We start from the raw sequence: 19,710 nt of genomic DNA, 5'->3' as shown, positions 1-19,710 counted from the left end.
GATGGATGGATGGATGATGGATGGATGGATGATGGATGGATGGAGGGATGGGAATCGTGGAATGGTTTGGGTTGGAAGCTTCCTTAGAACTCATCTCCCTTCCAAAGGTGGGGATTCCTTCCAGCAGACCAGGCTGCTCAGAGAATAGAGACAGGAAATCCAGGTGTAGGAAGGAAAATATTGTCCCAGAGCTCCCTAGAAAATCCGGGATAAAGCTGGTCTGGCTCTGGGACGCCTCGGCAGCAAGGCAGGCATCACCTGGGAGCTCTGTCCCACACTGCCCGTGCCAGCAGCAAACCACGGCCCAGCCTTCCAGGGAAAATTCTCCTGGAAAGCCCCCAGCACCACCAAATCCCTGGGAAAGGGATTTTGCCAGGGAAAATGCTCTGGAAATGAGCACAGGGAAGAAGCAGAGGGATGTGAGCGGGGCGGGATGAGGCCGAGCCCTTGGGAGGAGCCTCCTCCGGAGGGGTTGGAGCAGGAACGATGCGAGACAGAGCCCAAACAGCCCCCAGGCAAACGAGGGAAAGCCAGCTGGGTTCTACTCGCAATAAAAATAAATAAATTGTCCTTTTGCAGCCGCTTCCCCGCTGGAAGCATTGGAATAATAGGGCAGAAGCTGCTGCATGTGGGACAGCCGCTCTCCAGCAGCTGATTTGCTGCAGAGCTATTTTTGCCTGCCTGCCATTAGCCAAAAAAAAAAAAAAAAAAGGAAAGAAAAAGCCACATCCTAGACAGAGATCCGGGCTGGGAAAACAGAAAAAACAGAACCTAGACGCTCCTTGGGGGCACGGGGCGACATTCCCGGCATTTCCTGGCGGCAGCTCCGGAGCCGGGGCCGCGGAGGGAGGGAACTGCCCGGCTTTGATCCCGGCCCGGCTCGGCCGGCCCGGGGCGGGGATGCCGTAACCGAGGAGCGGGCGGCGCGGAGCGGGAGCATGCTCACTCCTGCATCCATCGCTGCATCCATCGCTGCATCCTTCCTGCATCCATTCCTGCATCTCCTCCTGCATCCATTCCTGCATCCCTCCTGCATCCCTCCTGCATCCACTCCTGCATCCAACCCAGAATCCATCCCTGCATCCATCCCTGCATCCCTCCCGCCTCTCTCCCCGCCGTGCCCGCTCCATCGCTGCCAGCAGGGGCTGGCACGGGGCACGGGCACGGGGCACGGGCACGGAGCAAAGCCCCGGCTCTCAGCAGCGCTGCTCCCCCCGAATTTGGCCCGGGGGGCTGAGCGCACTGGGGCAGGAGGGTTCTGCGGGAGGAGGCAGCGATGGCATCGCAGCAGCCTCGGGGAAGGTAAGCCAGGCTTTTCCTTCCTTTTCCAGCCGGAGCTGCAGCCCGGGCTCAGCAGCACGTACCCGGCAGCAGTGCCCCCCCTGCCCTCCCTCCCTCCCTCTCCAGCTGGATGCTGTGTCACCAAACCGTGCCAGGCGCCAGCTCCCGGGATAAACAGCCGCCAGCCCCGGTGGGCACGGGACGGGGCGAGCTGAGGGGGCACGGGGAGTTTCCCCCTGCTCCGGAGGGTCCGGGCAGCCCCCGGGGTCCCGCACGTGCCTTTGATCGGTGCTGAGCTCTCATAAATATGCAGTGAGCAGCGGCGGAGGATTATCCCTTAATCTACATATTTATAGGGTTTAATTTGGCTGGTGGCAGCGGGGAGAGGAGAGGGGCTGGGTCCTGTCCCCTTTGTCACCTCCCTCCCTTCCTGTGTCGCGGGGCCATCAGGCTGCTGGGCAGCGACCTCTGCACAGGCTCATCCTCATCCTCATCCTCATCCTCATCCTCATTCTCATCCTCATCCTCATCCTCGTCATCCTCATCCTGCACATCCCCGGGTTTGTCCCTGCTCCTGTCCCAGCAGCAGGATTTGACAGCTCCTCCCTGGGCAGGGGGAGCTGACGGGAGGGCGGTGTCTCAAACAGAGATTTGACAGCGTGGATCGGTGGAGTTGGTGGGGTTTTGGTGAAGAAATGTCAAACGCTGATAATTCCAGCGGGCAGAACAAGTCCCAGCTCCCGTTAAGGGGAAAAGCATCCGGGAGTGCCCAGGGGGAGGCTCAGGCACAGCAAATCCAAATTCCCACTTTTCTCAGCCCAGTGTGGAGCAGGAGCAGCTCCAGCAGCTGCCAAAGGGCGCCAGCCGTGCCCTGGGGGTTGATTTTAGCAAGGAAAACTTTTCAATCCTGATCTGAGCCAGGAGGGTGCAGGAGCTGAGAGCCTGCAAACCCCAGGAAAGGAAGGGGGGCTCCAAAAAAGAGGGATTGGATGCTGATGCCTGGATTTTAGCACGGAATGAACCCAGTTCCAACCCTCAGCAGGGGCTGGGAGTCACCCAGTGGGGCTGAGGTGACAATTTGGGGTCACGGGTCCCAGGCAGAGCCAGCACCAAGGAGATTCCTGGGGAAGCTGTGGAAGTTGTGGAGCTGTGGAAGTTGTGGATAAAGCTGTGCTGGACTGGGGTGAAATCATCCCTCCCCGAGGTCGTGCCCATCCCAGAGCTCTGCCAGGAACAGGGATACAGCCCTGGGCACAGGGGGTGCCCTAGCGAGGAGCCCCAGGGCCGGGCACTGCCCCTCAGAGTCCCTACAGAGGGAAAATGAGGATAATACAGACAAGGAGGGTGTTGCCAAGGTCATCTGGGGCTCAGGATTTGTTCCCTGGCTGGGTTTTTCATCCCTTGGGAGGTTAGTGGGGATTGCAGGGCACGCCAGGAGGGAAGCCCAGGTCCTGGGCTGCTCCCGGGCACATTCCTGAGGGAATCCCTCGGGGTGAGAGCAGGGAAAGGGCAGAGCACAGGTGGGGCTGGGCTTTTTCCCTGCTGTCTCCATTCCCTCAGGATGATTTTCCTCTACATTTCCCCTGCTCTCTGCTGTCCCTCCTGTCCTGCAGGCCTCTCCCAGAAGAGACAGGGATGGAGTCACTGGGAAGCCCCACGGAAGACGAGACCACGTCCTGTAAGTACCAACTTCTGCAGAGCCCAGAGGAGAAAACCTTGGATTCTCCACCAAAAAAAAAAAAAAAAAAAAAAAAGAAAAAAAAAATAATAATAATTCTCACGTGGGAGAGGAAACCAGCAGGGATTTGAAGTTGTTCATCTCTCCTGAGAAGCTGGGGGAGGAAATTGGGATTTCCATCCCAGTGCTCCCAGTCTGACCCACCACCCTGAGGGCTCCAGGTCCGTGTTCCATCAGGAATTATCCACGAGGATGCCCTGCTCTGTGGATCCAGGAGCAGCACCACGTGTTGGAATGCCAGGCTCTTTCTTGTTCTAAGGTCAGGGTGCATAAAACTCAGGAGACATTGGCATTGAAGTTTATTATCTTTATTTATTGCAAACCTATGAGATGTGAGCTCTCTCTAAGCAGTCGAGAAAGTGAGCTAAAATGGTGTTTATTCAAGGCTATTTAAGTCTTAATTGTTTAATAAACAGTTGATATCTATATTCTTTATGCTTCTAACTCAATTATGATTACTTGAAACCTGCAGCACAAGCATCTTTTACCTAATTACAGAAAACTGAAGAAGAAGGAAGAAGAAGGTGTAAAAAAGACAAATAACCTACACCCAAAATTCTCTATCTTGGCTTCTATATGTTACTATACACTAAAACCTGAAATCTAAGGTTTTTTTGCCTTGTGAGATCACACAATTCTGTCCAAACTACACACACCCTGTCAGTTTTATTTTCCTTTGAACTCCAGCTCCCCCCAACACTTTGAACTTTAACGGGGCCCATCGGAAGAGGAAGACCCTGGTTGCACCCGAAATCAACATTTCCCTGGACCAGAGCGAGGGCTCCATCCTCTCCGACGACTTCCTGGACACCCCAGATGACCTGGACATTAATGTGGACGACATTGAGACTCCTGATGAGACAGATTCCCTGGAATTCCTGGGCAATGGCAACGAGCTGGAATGGGAAGGTAAAAAGCTGCTTCTGGGTGAACTTTTCCAGGGGTTGGGGTGGGTTTTAGCCTCACTTTGAAGATTTTTGACGCAATTCACCACCAGCAGCTGAGGACTGATAAGCAGAGGGAGATTTTAAAGTTATTTCTGTAATATTTGGGCAGCAGAGCAAGATTAAAACCTGTGGGATCATGCCCTTTTCTGAATGGTTAGAAAAGTTTATACTAAGGAGTAGAAAATGGTTGGACAAATTTATACAAAGGGCTAGAAAATGGTTGGAGAAATTTATACAAAAGTATACAAATTATACTTTATTTTTCAAAGTTATAACATCTTTTTTTATGTGTTAGCAAAAGAAAATTGATGAATAAATTGGCCCAGACCAAGGCTGGAGGTGAAACCCCATCAGAGCCTCGTCCCTGGGGGTCCCCCAAAGCTCTTCCCAATTTCTCCTCAAGGCAGAACTCTTTGTCCCTTTCCCAGATGACACCCCCGTGGCCACGGCCAAGAACATGCCCGGGGACAGCGCAGACCTGTTTGGGGACGGGGGGACAGAGGATGGCAGTGCCACCAACGGCCGCCTCTGGAGAACCGTCATCATCGGCGAGCAGGAGCACAGGATCGACCTGCAGATGATCAAACCCTACATGAGGGTGGTGACACACGGAGGTGAGCCCACAGCCCTCGTGACTTTGTCCCTCTGTGTCACGCTGGAGGGGACACCAAGGCTGGCTGGACGCTGTTTAGGGGGAAAGTCATCTTTGGGGCAAATCTTTGGGGTTTTTGGTAGGTGCGCGCGCGGCAGAGAAGCGCAAAAGTGCTCAGATGGTGATAAAATATTTAGTGGTTGTGGAATTTCCATCTGTGCCAGCCCCTGAGGTGCTCCAGGGCCCACACGTGTGCAGCCAGGTCTGTTTCCAAAATCCAAGCAAAGCCAAGGAAGAACCCAGCTTTAAAACCCCCAAATCCCTTCTGTGGGACGTTATAACCAAACCCAGGAGGAAATCTCACAGCGGAGACGTCTGAAGAGAGAAACTCCCTCTTGGAGCTGAGCAGAGACACAAAAACCACCGCAGGGCCAACTTTCAGTGCTGTTTTTCCTTCAGCTGTCCCATTTTCCCTGGAAAGTGTCACTTTTGTGTGTTTTTTTTTTTTTTTTTGGCAGGATACTACGGAGAAGGTCTGAACGCCATCATCGTCTTTGCTGCCTGCTACCTCCCGGACAGCAACCTGGCTGATTACCACTACATCATGGAAAACCTCTTCCTGTGAGTGCCCTGGCAGGGACAGCAGGCTGAGGGCAGCTCCCGTGCTGGTGGCACCAGGAATCTCAGCTGGGAGCAGGCGGGATGCGCTGCCAGGGCCTGGAGCTGGTGGCACTGGGGGGACACTGGCCCCAGTTCCGAGTCCAGCAAGGCCAAGTGTGGCATTTTCTGTGGCAGGAAGGAATGAATCTGATTCCATGTTTTTTAGAAGGTTAATTTATTATTTTATGATATGATATGATAGATATGATATTATTATATCACATTACATTACATTACATTACATTATATTACATATTATATTATATTATATTATATTATATCATATTACATTTATTCTATTCTATTCTATTCTATTACATTACATTAATTATATTATATTACATTATATCACATTACATCTATTCTATTCTATTCTATTCTATTCTATTACATTAATTATATTATATTATATTATATTATATTATATTATATTATATCACATTACATTTATTCTATTCTATTATATTATATTACATTATACTACATTATAATACATTGTACTACATTACACTACATTATACTACATTAATTATAATTATATTATATTATATTGTACTATACTGTACCAAAATATACTAAAGAATAGAGAAAGGACACAGACAGAAGGCTAAAAGATAATAATGAAAACTCCTGACTCTCTCTCCAGAGACTGTGACTGGTTAAAGTTAAAACAATTCACATGTTGGATAAACAATCTCCAACCACATTCCAAAGCAGCAAAACACAGCAGAAGCAATCAGATAATTATTGTTTTCCTTTTTCTCTGAGGCTTCTCAGCTTCCCAGGAGAAGAATCCTGGGCAAAGAGGATTTTTCAGAAAATGTGATGGTGACACCCAAGCGTTCAAACATTCCGGTTATTTCTGGTCAGGATGGAATCAGATCCAGGCTGGAGCTGCTGGGCAGGGAATGGAGCAGGGCACAAACTGAGGGACACCCCGGGACGCCAAACCCCTTCCCAGCCCTGCAAAGAAAGGGCCTGGAGCTGTTTCAGAGCACTTGAAGGAATCTAGAGGATGTTTTTGGGGTCTCACTCGGGTTCCTGTTGCTCACCCCGGCAGGTATGTGATCAGCAGCCTGGAGCTGCTGGTGGCCGAGGACTACATGATCGTGTACCTGAACGGGGCCACGCCCCGCAGGAGGATGCCCGGCCTGGGCTGGCTCAAGAAATGCTACCAGATGATTGACAGAAGGTGAGAATCCTGCTGGTGAGGCCCCTCCATCATTCCCAGGACTCTTCAAAGGAAAATCAGATGCTGCTCTTCAACAGGAATGAGTCTGAGCCAGTCCACATTCCTTACACCTCCCACGTGCTGGAATGGACCTCAATGTCACCTCCTTGCACTCCCCTGCCATGGCCAGGGACACCTTCCACTAGCCCAGGCTGCTCCAAGCCCTCTCCAGGAATATTTTGATTTATAATGATATTATAATATCATTATAAATGATATTATAGAGAGCTGAGCAGAGCAGTGCTCCATATCCTGCTGGGCTGGGATGAGCTTCCCAAGGGGTTTTACCTGGACAGCCCCAGCTGAGGCTGGGCAGCTCCTGCCAGAGCCCAGCACAGCACAGGGCAGTTTAGGAAATGTCCTTGGAATGTGACACTCTGTCCCCTGACTTGTCCCCAGGCTGAGGAAGAACCTCAAGGCCCTGATCATCGTGCACCCCTCGTGGTTCATCCGGACCGTGCTGGCCATCTCCAGACCCTTCATCAGGTGAGCACAGCTGGCTTTGGGGTGGGGGTTTGGAATCACAGAGTGATGGAACATCCTCAGTTTGGAGGGATCCACAGGGATCATCCAGCCCAGCCCCAGCCCCTGCACAGGCACCCCAACAATCCCAGCCTGTCCCAGAGCGGTCCCAGCGCTCCTGCAGCTCTGGCAGGGCTGGGGCTGGGACCATTCCCTGGGGAATGCAGTGCCCAGCACCCTCTGGGGGAAGAACATTCCTGGGATCCATCCCAAACCCCTGAACCTTTCCCTGATCTCCATCCCAAATCCCTGAACCATTCCTGATCTCCATCCCAAATTCCTGAACCATTCCTGATCTCCATCCCAAACCCCTTAACCATTCCTGGGATCCATCCCAATCCCCTGAACCTCTCCCTGATCTCCATCCCAAATCTCTGAACCATTCCTGATCTCCATCCCAAACCCCTGAAACTTTCCCTGATCTCCATCCCAATCCCCTGAACCTCTCCCTGATCTCCATCCCAAATCTCTGAACCATTCCTGATCTCCATCCCAAACCCCTGAACCTTTCCCTGATCTCCACCCCAAATTCCCAGAACCTTTCCCTGATCTCCATCCCACCCCCCTGGCACAGCCCCAGCCCTTCCCTGGGGTTTAATCTCACAAATCAGATTTTAAGCTCACCCTCAGCCAGGGGTGACCAGGGTGAAGCTGTCACTTGTCCTCCATCCCTCAGATCCCTCCAGTGACCCCTCCAGAGGTGTTTTTAGGAGCCACTGGGGTGGCACTGCTCCTCTCTGTGTCTCTCTGTGCCAGTGTGAAGTTCATCAATAAGATCCAGTACGTCCACAGCCTGGAGGAGCTGGAGCAGCTCATCCCCATGGAGCACGTGCAGATCCCAGACTGTGTCCTGCAGTGAGTGCCACAGGGACCCTGGGGCTCTGGGGAGGGCAGCACACAACCCCAAATCCATGGGCTGGGGAAGGCAGAGCCTGGGCAAACCTGGTCTCAGCCAAGGAAGAGCCTCAGGCTGTGGCAGCCCGGAGCTTCTGCCACCCTCAGCAAACACCACATGGCACCAAAAGGGAACAGCAGCAGTTGAAAGATGTTTTGTCTTTGTTGCAGGTATGAAGAAGAGAGGATCAAGGCCAGGAAAGAAAGGTAAGATGAATTTGGGGAGGGATGGAGAGTGGCTCCTCTCCAAGGCCCCAGAAAGGCACTGGGGTGTCCCTCCTTCCCACTGGGGATGGATTCCCATGGGATTTGTGTTTACAGGGCAGAGGAGAAGCAAGACATGGCTGAGGGGGAAAGGTAGGGACTCTGATTTACCCTTTCCTCTGATTTACCCTTCCCTCTGTTTTACCCTTTCCTCTGTTTTACCCTTTCCTCTGATTTACCCTTCCCTCTGATTTATCTTTCCCTTTTATTTATCCTTTCCTCTGGTTTACCCTTCCCTCTGATTTTTCCTTTCCTCTGATTTATTTTTCCCTCTGATTTACCCTTCCCTCTGGTTTACCCTTCCCTCTGATTTACCCTTCCCTCTGATTTATCCTTTCCTCTGGTTTACCCTTCCCTCTGATTTTTCCTTTCCTCTGGTTTACCCTTCCCTTGAAGAGCCTTTGGGGATAAGAGCAGCCCCACAGCTTGGGAGCACCCCTGGGATCCACCAGGACACTCCCAGAGCATTCAGGAGCTGATAAAGGCTGGAACTGTGGGGAAGAGAAATTCTGGAGGGGTTTGGAAGATAAAATCCTTCAGCAGGATAACGTGGCCTGATCAGAGGGATACAGCCTCTCTGCTTATTCTGATTCCTGAGGGGAACAGGGAAAGATCCCCTGGATGAGGCTGAAATATCCCAAGAAACATCCAGGAGCTCAGGGCAGAGATTGGTTTGTGCTGGAGATTTATCATTTTTTATGTGCTGGAGATTTATTTATTTTTATTATCTCTTTGCAGCAGGCCCGTGCCCCCAGCAGAGGATCAGGAGACCAGGTTTGAGCTCTTTGTGTGGCTGGGACACATCCTGTGCCATTTGTGATCCATGGCCAGGAAAGCCAAGCCTGGCTTAGGCCCAGGATCCCCCAGCCTGGTGTCACATTGTCCCCTCTGCCCGTGAGAGCCATGACTGCCACCATCAGTGTCCCCACCACACTTCTGTGAACCATTTCACCCAAATCCACTCATTTATATTTTTTTGTTGCTGGTGTGGTGGCAATAATCACATTTTTTTACCTCAGTTTGCTGCCTGACAATCCCTCCTGTCTCTTTTCTCTGCCCAGCATGTCCTGAGTGGGAGCAGCACGAGGAATGGAGCAGAAGGAGCAGCCTGGCAGTCACCCACCTCAGCGACCTCTGGGGACAAGAGCTTGCCACCACCTTCTTCCAAGTCCTGTAAACCCTGGAGCCTGCCTCCTCTGCCTCCAGGATGCAAAGTCTTTTAACCTTTTGGGAATCACTTTCCTTTTAAAAAAAAAAAGAAAAGAAAAAAAAGAAGAACAAAAACCAACCAAACCCCCCCAGAAAACGAAGCCAGAGCAGCACTTTAGAGAAAAGGTTCTGGTGTGTTTAGGGAATGGTCTGTGGAGAGCATTGGCACAGGGCAAATACTCACTGTGTATCTTTGGAGTAAGTCAAGAGCATCCTCCCGTCCATGAATCTCCAGCCCAGAAAGAGAATTTATTTTTGGTTTCAAGTACAAACCCTTCACTCGCTGCTGGCCAGCGCGGAGCCCTCTTGCTTTGAGCTGCACCCCCAGTTCCTCCAGGACACCCCAAAAGCTGCCACCCCTGGGAATAACGACCACAGGCAATGGGAAGAGCTTTTCCCTCCGTTTTCCAGCCAGTGTGAGTCTCCTCCTGAAGATTCCAGGTGCCCACAGCCTGGGCAGCACTGCCAGCTTCCACCCTCACTCTGGAACTCATTCCCAGCAGGAAATCCCACGGTTTTTCCATGGTTTTCCACGTTTTTTTCCTGGTTTATCCCATCCAGGCGCGTGAGGCTCTCTGAAGGGATCCCACAGGACCTTCTCCCGAGGGCACACACCCCAGAGGGTCGGGGTTTCGAAGGAGATTTCCAGCACAGGGAAGTTCCCCAGGCCTTGTCTCCGTCTCAACGCGGCGCCACTGGACAATCGACGCCTCCCAGGAGCTGCTGAAATTTTGGGAGGTTCCCTCAGCAGGGAAATGCTCATCCCAGCAGCATTCCAGCCCGGAATGCCCCCACGGAGAGTGCAGGACACAGGGATGGCTGCTGGGGCTCAGGTGGGACTTTGACCCTTGGAATTCAGGATTTGGGCTGGTGAGGAGCAAAGGAGGGGGAAAAGAAATGAAGGAACAAATTCTGGCCGAAATTCTTTGGAAATTCCTGATTTCAGAGGCAGAGACAGCTGGCATGGCCTTGGGATGGACCCCTGGAAGTGCCCAAGGACAGCTGGGACAGCGGGAGGTGTCCCTGCCATGGCAGGGTGGCCCTGGGGGGGATTTCAGCTCCCTCCAAATCATTCCAGGGTTCCCTGATTCCATGATCAGGTAAAACCCCTCTCAAACACCTGCAGATGGAGAATTCCCTGCCCATTTCTTCACTTCATCACCCCTTTCATTCTTCAGATGAAGAATTCCCTGCCCATTTCTTCACTTCAAGGAGAATTCTGGCAAAGCAGGGTTTTTCCTGAAGGTGGGGATGGCTCCTCTGGACACACAAAGCTGCTTTTCTCCTCCTTTCAGTGAACAAAACCATCTGGATGAGATCCTCCTTCCCCTGGGGGCTCCAAGGAAGCACCAGAAGTGCTTTTTAATCTAAATTCTCATTTGGGATGTTCTCCTCACACACTCCAGCCACGGATGGAAAGCAGGGCACTGCACCCACAGCACCAACCCAGAGGCTGAAGATGGAAAAAAAAAAATAAATCCCACATTCCACCTAAAAACAAATAAATAAAAAGCACCAACCAAGCTCATTATAAACAAATTATTGATAAAACATTCCAAGTTGGAAGGGGCTTGGAGCAGCCTGGGTGGGATTTAAGGTCCTTTCCAACCCAACCCAGTCTGGGATTTCACAAGGAATTCTGTGCTTGGAGGCCAGAGGAGCCCTCAGGTGTTTGTGGAGCTCAGGTTCATTGCAGGTGACACCTCCGTGCTGTCCTGAGCTCCCAGCTCTGCCTGGAGGCAGAAAGAGCAGCCAGGAATTCCCAAATTCCCTCAGCAGAGCTGGGATCCCTGCCACTGGCTCTGTCCCAGGGGTGAGGGAAGGACTTTGCTGGTTAAACCAATTATTTCTGGCCATGAACAATCACAAAGCTCCTCAAGTTCAACTCAAGTTGATTTTCTTTTTTCCCTTTGTTTTTATGGATTTAGAGGGAAAACCATCAGCTTTTCCACCATCAGTGACCCAGGCTGGCACTGCAGGGGAAGTTTGCAATTGTACAACAATCAAGTGGATAAAATGTTGAATTATGGGGTCAAAACCCAACTTTTGTGCATCAAAAATCGTTCAAAAATGCTGCTGTGATGGAAAATATGGATGTGGGAGATAAGGAATCCCAAGCTCCTTTCATGAGGGGGCTCTGGATCCACACCAGAATGGAATTTGTTTTTTTGGTTGTTTCATTCCTTCCCAAAACCACTCTGTCTGCACCTCCAGGAAAAAATAAAAAATACAGAATGAGCAGATCTGACAATGAAACTTCACCTTTTTCCAAGTAATTCCTTCAGAGTGAGGGCATTTCAGCTGGGAAAAGGACAGATCCCAAATTTCCCTTCACGAGGTGGAGGTGGGCAGATGTTTCCATAAAAAAAAAAAAAATCAATTTTTAACATCTTGGAAGCAGTTTTTGGTTTTGTTTTGTTTCAAAAAATGCACTTTGTGATGGAGCACCCCAAGGGGTGTGCACTAGGTTTTAATTTTTCACAGTTTTTTAAGCATGTAAAGTTTATCTTCACGGATGGATGGATGGATACGTGGATAAAGTTTTTATGTCTTTTAACACAGAGAAGAACCTGCAGCCCCATCAAGGAGAAATTAGAAATGTCAAAAGTGCAATTTATAGCAGAAAAAAAAAATTAATTATCATTAACTTATTTCAACAAGTGATTTTAGGTGTTGGTTGCAAAACAAAAAGCTACAAATTCTTGGAAAAAACACCAAAAAAATGTCCCTGTCCCAAAGGTGGAGTGACAAATCCCAGCTGGATGGGGAGAAATCTGCACTGCTGCTGGTAGAAGTGCATTTCCAGAAGAACTGTGAGCAGTATATAAATATATAAATATGTTTAAAGAAGAAAATGAAATGAACTTCATCCCTTTAGCAATACTGCTGGACTGCTCAGCGCCCCAGACGTGCAGCAGGCGCCGTTGCTGCCCCACAAAACCATCCCTGCAGCACCAAGGTCTTCATTTCTCACTTCCCTGGATTGTACTGAGCACTTTCTGGTCGGATTTGATTTTTCCTGAGAGTTTTTCTTCCCGGTGAATCCATGGGAAGTCACATTTTAGCTGCAGAAAATGTTCTTTTGTGCCCATATTCACCCAAATCCTGGTGTTTTTACCCGTTGTGTGTTTAATTGCAGGACCTCAATTCACATCAGCTAAAAAATCCAATTTCTTCCTGTGCAGAGCAGGAATTCCCTTCCCCTCTCTTGGGGGATTTATCCCCAGCTCCAGAAACTCCAGCTTTTCTGGTTTTTCCACCCAGATTTGGGCCATGAATTTTTGTTGTGGTTCCCAAGGAAGGCACAGGAACCAAAGCTGGGATCCTGCTGAGGATTCCGGGGCAGGAATTCACCCCAATTCTCTCTGTCCAGTGCTGTGTAAATGTCAGTGGATATTTAGAGCTTCCCTCACGGTAATTTTTCCATCTTTATTCCCCACAGAGGTGCAGAAAAGGTTTTAAAGGCAACAAATCCTCTTTTTTAGAGGATTTCAAAAACCCAGGCGTCAAGGAAAGGCTGGTGGTGACGAGCTGGGATGGGCCTGGAGCAGGAGAAAGGGACAAAAAAACCACAAAAAGCACATTTTTCTCTTTTCTATTTCCTTCTTTCCTTCCTTCCTGGCAGCCAGAAACGCAGCAGGTTTTGGCAAAGTGGAGTTCAGAACTCACCACGACAATAAACCACAATCCCAGGGGTGTTTTTGTTCTTTTTTTGTGGTTTTTTTGTTCTTTTTTTGTTCTTTTTTTGTTCTTTTTTTGTTCCTTTCCAGCCCGACCCCACCTGTACAAAGGTGTGAAATGTCATTTTCTGCAGTGGTTGTAATTAGGTGGTTTGTGCTAGCGGACTCTTCATCTGTACCCTGAGTTTTGCTTTGTATTATTCCATAAAATCTGTGGATATTCTATTAAAATGAGACTAATCCTTCAGCCAACCCTTCCTCCTGTCTAGATTTTATTTAGGATTTGGCTTCATGTGGAAAATATGAGGGAAATTCGTTGTTTGGATGTTGTTCCCTTGAAGAAAAGCATCCAGAGGAAATTCTGACACTGCAAAATTCCAAGTGTTTTTACTAAAATAACTCCTGGAGGATTCTTTCCCAGTTTCCCTCAGCTTTAGGAAAGAACCATGGAAAAATTTCCTTTCTTTGGGTTTCTATCGAGCTGAACAGGACCCTGCTCATCTCACACAATCTCACATTATTTTTACATCTATTTTTATAATCCAATTAATACCATGACTGGAAATTGAATTATAAAAAAAAACAACCCAAAGCCACTTAAATGGAAAAATGCCAAAAACCCCAATAACCCATTTTTTATTGGTAATATTGATATTATTAATAGCTAATATTATTTAATATTTAAAACCCAACTATTTACAGTGAGATGTCTAATTTGAGTGGGTTTAGACCAATCATTAACATAATTAATGAACTGGAAATAGGAATATATACAAGTCTGATCCTCTAACAAGCATTGCTGTAGTCATGCTGTGAATTCTTTCAGGAAATGCATATTAATTGAAATTAATTTTAAATTAGGGCTACATTTGTGCTGTAAATTTGTATGAAGCAGATTTTTTGCTGTGATTTTATTTTCTCCCAAAAACCAAAATCCTTTCAGGATCAATACCAATTTCTTTTTTTTCTGCTCACCCTCTGCTTTTTTTGTTTAATTTCTATAGAAAATCTGTTTTGGGTTGCAATTTTGTAGCTCAAATATTCAATTTATGGCATCAAAAATCACGTGGGAGCTTTGGGGTGACCAAATTGGGGTTTTGCAGGGCCTGAAGGGGCTCCAGGAGAGCTGGAGAGGGATTTGGGATAAGGGATGGAGGGACGGGACACAGGGAGGGCAGGGATGGGTGGGATTTGGGGAAGGAATTTGTTCCTGTGTGGAATTTAAAAAAAAAAAAATCCAAACAAAAAAACCCAAAAACTTGGAATTTAAATTCAGCCCTGTGTGGAATTTAAAAAAAAAAATCTTTTCCAACTTCAATCTGACTTTTACAAGTGAAAATCACATTTTGCCACCTCCTCAGTGCTGGAATCTCTCCTCCCACGGGCTGCTCTTCCCTGGGGCTCCTGAGTGCAGCAATCTCCAGGAAAAGCTCATTCCACACGGAATATTCCAAATATTCCCATCCTGGCTGGTCTCCAGACACAAATCCAGACTCCCAGCTGAAGATAACGAGGATTTCTCCCAAAAACGAGGCTCACCCTGGCTCGTTTCATCCTCCCAAAGATGAGATGTGGTTTTGGGCAGCTCGGTTTCCCTCTGGATGAATTCCTGGGTGATTTCACCTCCTGGGGCTGAGTCACTGGGGGAGGCCTCCTGTCTGCACCAAGAAATCCAAGAAATCCTTAAATATCCACTTTTACACTGCTCTCGTCTTTCAGGGTTCAATGAATCACAGCCAAGGGGAGGAGAAGAAAGTGATGATGTGAGAGGAAAAGAGGGAAAGGGCTGGAACATTCCCTCCCTCCCCAGCACACGCCTGGATCTCACCTGGTGCAGTTCTGGGCTTGTTTGTGGCTTTTTGTTGATTCCAGTTCTGTTCAGCAATCCAGCACGATCCAAAGATCCACAGCAGCCCCAGAGGGTTTTCCAAAGGCTCCTGGAGCTCTGGCAGGTTGGGGATGTGCCCAGCAGCCTGGGGAGCCCGGGCAGTGCCCACCACCCTCAGGGGAAGAACCTTTCCTGGGATCCATCCCAAATCTCTGAGCCTTTCCTGGGATCCATCCCAAACCCCTGAGCCTTTCCTGGGATCCATCCCAAATCCCTGAGCCTTTCCTGGGATCCATCCCAAATTCCTGAGCCTTTCCTGGGTTCTATCCCAAATCCCTGAACCTTTCCCTGCTCTCCATCCCAAACCCCTGAACCTTTCCTGATCTCCATCCCAAATTCCTGAACCTTTCCTGATCTCCATCCCAGTTCCCTGAGCCTTGCCCTGGTCTCCCTGATGGTTTTCCTGGGATCCATCCCACCCCCCTGGCACAGCCCCAGCCCCTCCCGGGCTCTGTCCCTGAGGTCCCTCCTCCCCTCCAGGACCCTTTTCCAGGCAGATCCCACTTCCCAAGGCAGTGACACCCCGGTTATTTTCTCCCTGGTGGGCACAGCTGCTCCTGCCCAGCCCTGCCGTGTCCAAACTCCCCATGTGACATCTCCCCCAGGACCTGCTGTCACCGGCAATGTCACCCTGCTGGTGGCAGCCCCTGGCTGGCAGCCACCAGGAGGAGATGCCAGCCGCTCAAACCTCAATTAATATTCGGAATATTCCTCAATTAACTCTGCTCTTCCACTCCCTCGTGCTCCTCGTTCTGGGCTGCTGCAGTCCCTGGGGGTCAGGGTGAGTTCTCCTCTCTTCCCTGTTCTCACGAGGCTTCGGGAGCTCCCCAGCCTTGGAGAAGGACTCTGAGCCCCCCAACACCCCCAGAGTGCTGGGAAAAATAAATAACCCCAAACTTCAACAATCCCAAGTGAAAATAATTCCCATTTCTCGCCTCTGACGTGCCCTCCGGGCAGGAGGAACCTTGGTGTAACCTTGCTCGTGCCATAAACAACGTCTTATGATTAGTGAAGGATTAAAATTGTGAATTAAAGCTGCAGAAGAAATGAGTCACGTTCTGCAGCAGGCACCCAGGAACTCAGCAATCCCTGGGGAATGATGCCCCCGTGGCTCCAGGATTATTAAACTGCCTGCTGCTAAATTTAGCTAAGTTTGAACAAAGAATATTAATGCGAGCTTTCAGTAAACATTAGTACTCTAAAAATAACATTTGGAGAGGGAACATTGCCTGTCTTTGATTCAGACTCCCTGGTGAATGGCATTTGTATGAGTAAAGTGTCAGGCAGATAAAACTTATCTCTGCCACAAACAAACCCCAAAAAAAGGAAGTTTCAGATGACCCACGAGCAGCTCGCCAGAAAAGGGGGCTAAAAAAAGCATTTCTGAGCACTGCCATTTGCATAACTCATCGTGGTATTTGATATTTTTGTGGTTTGGGGGAAGGAAGGAAGGAAGGAAGGAAGGAAGGAAGGAAGGAAGGAAGGAAGGAAGGAAGGAAGGAAGGAAGGAAGGAGACAGCTGGAATGGGATCTCCAAATACAGGCAGGCACCTCCAGGGCAGCAGCAGCTCCCAGGGCAGGCAGGAATTTGGGAATTCGAGCTATGAGGGTGAATTCCAGTTCCCAGCATGGCTGGGGTGTGAGCAGGAATAGGAGAGAGAGAAAAATCAACCCTAAAAAAAAAACTGGGGAAAGGGGAGCACTGAGGGGCTGGGGAAAAAAAGTTTAAAAATGAGATTTTGTACACTTTTAAATGAGCTTTTACACTGAAGGAAATGAGATTTTACACCCAGGAAAAAATGAGCTTTTACACTGAGGAAAAGGAACTTTTAAATGAGCTTTTACACTGAGAAAAAATGAATTTTACACTGACAGGAATGAGGTTTGAGCTTCAAAAAACCCCAAGAGCAGCCACAGCCGGTTCCTGTGTCCTCCAAGCCTCCCGTTCCCAGAAGAAACAGAAATGTTGAAATTCCTTGTGGAGATAACGGGACACTGCTCTGATTCCCTGATCCCAAACAATCCAGTCCTGCTGCTCCCACCCTGATTGTGGTGCTTCCAACACCAAAAATTCACTGTTTCTTTTGATACACCAAAAATTCACTGTTTCTTTCCATACACCAAAAATTCACTGTGTCTTTTGATACACCAAAAATTCACTGTTTCTTTCCATACACTAAAAATTCACTGTTTCTTTCCATACACCAAAAATTCACTGTTTCTTTTGATACACCAAAAATTCACTGTGTCTTCTGATACACCAAAAATTCACTGTGTCTTTTCATACACTAAAAATTCATTGTTTCTTTTCATACAACTTTGGCCAAAATCTCTTTTTTTTTATTTGTTTTTCCCAAAGGTAAAATCCTCAGCAGCCACGTCCCTGCAGGCAAATCCAACTGGACAAATTTCCCTCACTGGGATGGAATTTTCCAGAAATATTTGGATTAGCAGAGGGAAGAGAACAGGAGCAGAGGCAGCCGGGTTCCCTCGGAACTTTGATACAATTTTGGAGATTTTTTGGTTCTTTTTCCCTTCTCGTGAGGTCAAACACAGTAAAATCATCCTGACAACGTCCTGGCTCAGGGTGGGTGAGAACAGCAATAAAAGGCATAAAAATTTTGAGTAGGAGCTAATTTGAGGACAATTTATCATTTTTTAGCTTAATTACAGGGGGTGATGTGGGGACACCCTGCAAGGACCAAGCAGGGCTGGAAATTCAACTTCCCTGGGGTTGTTCAAATTCAGGAATCCAAGCTCCAGAGTTCTCTGGAATTATCATTTTACCTTGGAACTGATGGGGAAAGTGCAAAGAACAATCAAAGTATTTATTAATATTTATTATTTAACAATATTATTATATTATTTATAATATAGGCTACATAATCATATATTATATATTATTTTATAATAGAAACCTATAATATATATTATATATATGATATTATTTATATAATCTATCATATACAATATTTTATATATTATATACCTTTTATATATTATATATATTATCTATTATAATATAGCATATATAATGATATATATTATATATATAATATTATATATTATATTATATATAATAATAATATATAATAATATATAATATTATATATATTACATTATATTATATATTATATATTATATTATATTTTATATATTATATATATTTATATATTTATATATTCATTATATTATATAAAAATATATATTTATATCTTTATATATATTTATTTATATATTTTATATATATTATATTTTTTCTTCTAGTATTATGTAATATTTATTATTTAATGATATTATTTATTATTTAATAATATTTCCCCTCATGATAAGAACAATAGGAACACTGGAAAAGCTCATTTGCTGTATTCCCACCCATAAATTCACCAGGTTCTACCTTAAACCTGATTTCTTTTCTTGCCTTCAATTTCCTCCCTGCAAAACCTCCAGAATCTTGACCTCTGCCAGTTAAAATTGCCCTAATTAGCAGCTCATGTTTATTCATGAGCAGCTCATTTCAGCACCTGGCCTTGTGGCTGAGGAGCAGAAACAGCTTTGAGGAGAAAAACAACATTTTTATTTTTATTTTAGCTCAACGGACAGAGCTGAGCTGAGACAAAGGAAGTTTGAGGCCACAAACTTCTTCTTCAGGCCTGAAAGAGAGAAATTAAAATCAAACACAGCTCAGGAGCAGGTCTGAATAAAAGTTAATGGCATCAAACATAATTAGAGGGAAATAATGAAAATAATGGGGATATGAAGAAGGAGTGGGATGGTGCCATGGGGTGGAATGAGGCAAAGAAGATGCAAAAAAAACCAAACCCAAAACATATATACATACATACACATATATATATATATATATATATATATACATATATATATAGAAAAGTTTAAATTTTTTTTAGATATATATATAAAATATGTATATTCCTTCCAAAACTTCCCTTGGAATCCTGGATATTTGGATTTTACACTGTAAAAGCTGAAGACTCCAAGGCAAAATGTCAAACAGGACCCCAAATACCCAAATTTGGTGTTACTGGTTTTTTTTACCATCCCTTTGATACTTTTAACAGCGACCTTTTAATCCTGCCACACTGTGGTTTTATAAAAAAGGAAGAACAAGGCAAGATATTGTTTAAAAATGCACATTATAAACATCAAAAAATAATGTTGAAAAGCCTGGCATTGCTCCCAGAACCCCAATTAAGGAACATCTGGAATAATTCAAATTAAAGCCCAGGTTTCACAAGGTGTGGAGTTAACTTACCTTAAAAAGCCTTCTTTTATGTGAGTTAACCGGGGAGGAGGAGGCTCTCTGGAGAGATAATTGTTTAGGAATTTGGGTCTATTTACAAAAAATAAACTGTTCCAAAAATTCCTTGTAAAGAGACATTCCGGAAGATTCACTCCTCATTCCTTCCTCTGAACAGCTCGACTGAAAAGGAAAATAAAAATTTAAAAAATTGAAATTTAATTCCCTTTTTTTTTTTTTCCTAGGAGTTTAGAGAAAAATTCCTTTCCCTGGATGAGTTTCAAATAATCAGATTTTTTTTTTTTTTTTTTGGGGGGGGGGATTTGGGGAATAAAGGAGGGGAGACAGCAAGGAAAAAAAAAAAATCCCGACTTAATTATTTCCTCTGTGGCTCCCCGGGATGGTGGCAGGGTGACATTTCCACCTGCCTCATGACTAATTTAGGAAAAGCAAGAGCTGGCCAAAAAGTTATTTTTGGCCACCACAGTGATGGGGCCAGCGAGGGAGAGGGACAGGTGCAGGGTGACGTGGGGGTGGGTGAGCCCC

The 19,710-nt window shown here is 46.8% G+C and overlaps 1 protein-coding gene and 2 long non-coding RNA genes across 3 annotated transcripts in view; 1 reads left to right on the top strand and 2 right to left on the bottom strand.

The window, feature by feature from the left end:
* ATCAY (ATCAY kinesin light chain interacting caytaxin) overlaps nucleotides 1-9,842 on the top strand; it is a 13,824-nt gene extending 3,982 nt beyond the window's left edge. Inside the window, exons 3-13 of the mRNA XM_041465853.1 lie at nucleotides 2,895-2,959; nucleotides 3,707-3,928; nucleotides 4,395-4,580; nucleotides 5,077-5,179; nucleotides 6,279-6,410; nucleotides 6,849-6,935; nucleotides 7,728-7,826; nucleotides 8,037-8,072; nucleotides 8,187-8,222; nucleotides 8,868-8,903; nucleotides 9,191-9,842. Coding sequence (XP_041321787.1) covers nucleotides 2,895-2,959; nucleotides 3,707-3,928; nucleotides 4,395-4,580; nucleotides 5,077-5,179; nucleotides 6,279-6,410; nucleotides 6,849-6,935; nucleotides 7,728-7,826; nucleotides 8,037-8,072; nucleotides 8,187-8,222; nucleotides 8,868-8,903; nucleotides 9,191-9,200 — 1,012 coding nt within the window. The 3' untranslated portion in view covers nucleotides 9,201-9,842. The remainder of the gene's footprint in view (nucleotides 1-2,894; nucleotides 2,960-3,706; nucleotides 3,929-4,394; nucleotides 4,581-5,076; nucleotides 5,180-6,278; nucleotides 6,411-6,848; nucleotides 6,936-7,727; nucleotides 7,827-8,036; nucleotides 8,073-8,186; nucleotides 8,223-8,867; nucleotides 8,904-9,190) is intronic.
* Nucleotides 9,247-15,138, bottom strand: LOC121352688. Its single transcript, XR_005954985.1, has 3 exons — nucleotides 14,847-15,138; nucleotides 9,523-14,676; nucleotides 9,247-9,371 (listed from the first exon to the last, which is right to left on the bottom strand). It is a non-coding gene; the product is annotated as an uncharacterized LOC121352688 (long non-coding RNA).
* A 3,326-nt stretch (nucleotides 15,139-18,464) lies between these two features.
* On the bottom strand, nucleotides 18,465-19,588 carry LOC121352706. The gene is made up of 3 exons (XR_005954987.1): nucleotides 19,537-19,588; nucleotides 19,180-19,347; nucleotides 18,465-18,559 (listed from the first exon to the last, which is right to left on the bottom strand). It is a non-coding gene; the product is annotated as an uncharacterized LOC121352706 (long non-coding RNA).
* Between the last annotated feature and the right edge of the window lie 122 nt (nucleotides 19,589-19,710).

Source organism: Pyrgilauda ruficollis, unplaced genomic scaffold (assembly GCF_017590135.1).
Source record: "Pyrgilauda ruficollis isolate IOZ18807 unplaced genomic scaffold, ASM1759013v1 scaffold192, whole genome shotgun sequence".
NCBI classification, from domain to species: domain Eukaryota; kingdom Metazoa; phylum Chordata; class Aves; order Passeriformes; family Passeridae; genus Pyrgilauda; species Pyrgilauda ruficollis.
Note: the sequence above shows the minus strand (reverse complement) of the source record. Positions and strands in the feature narration are given on the sequence as shown.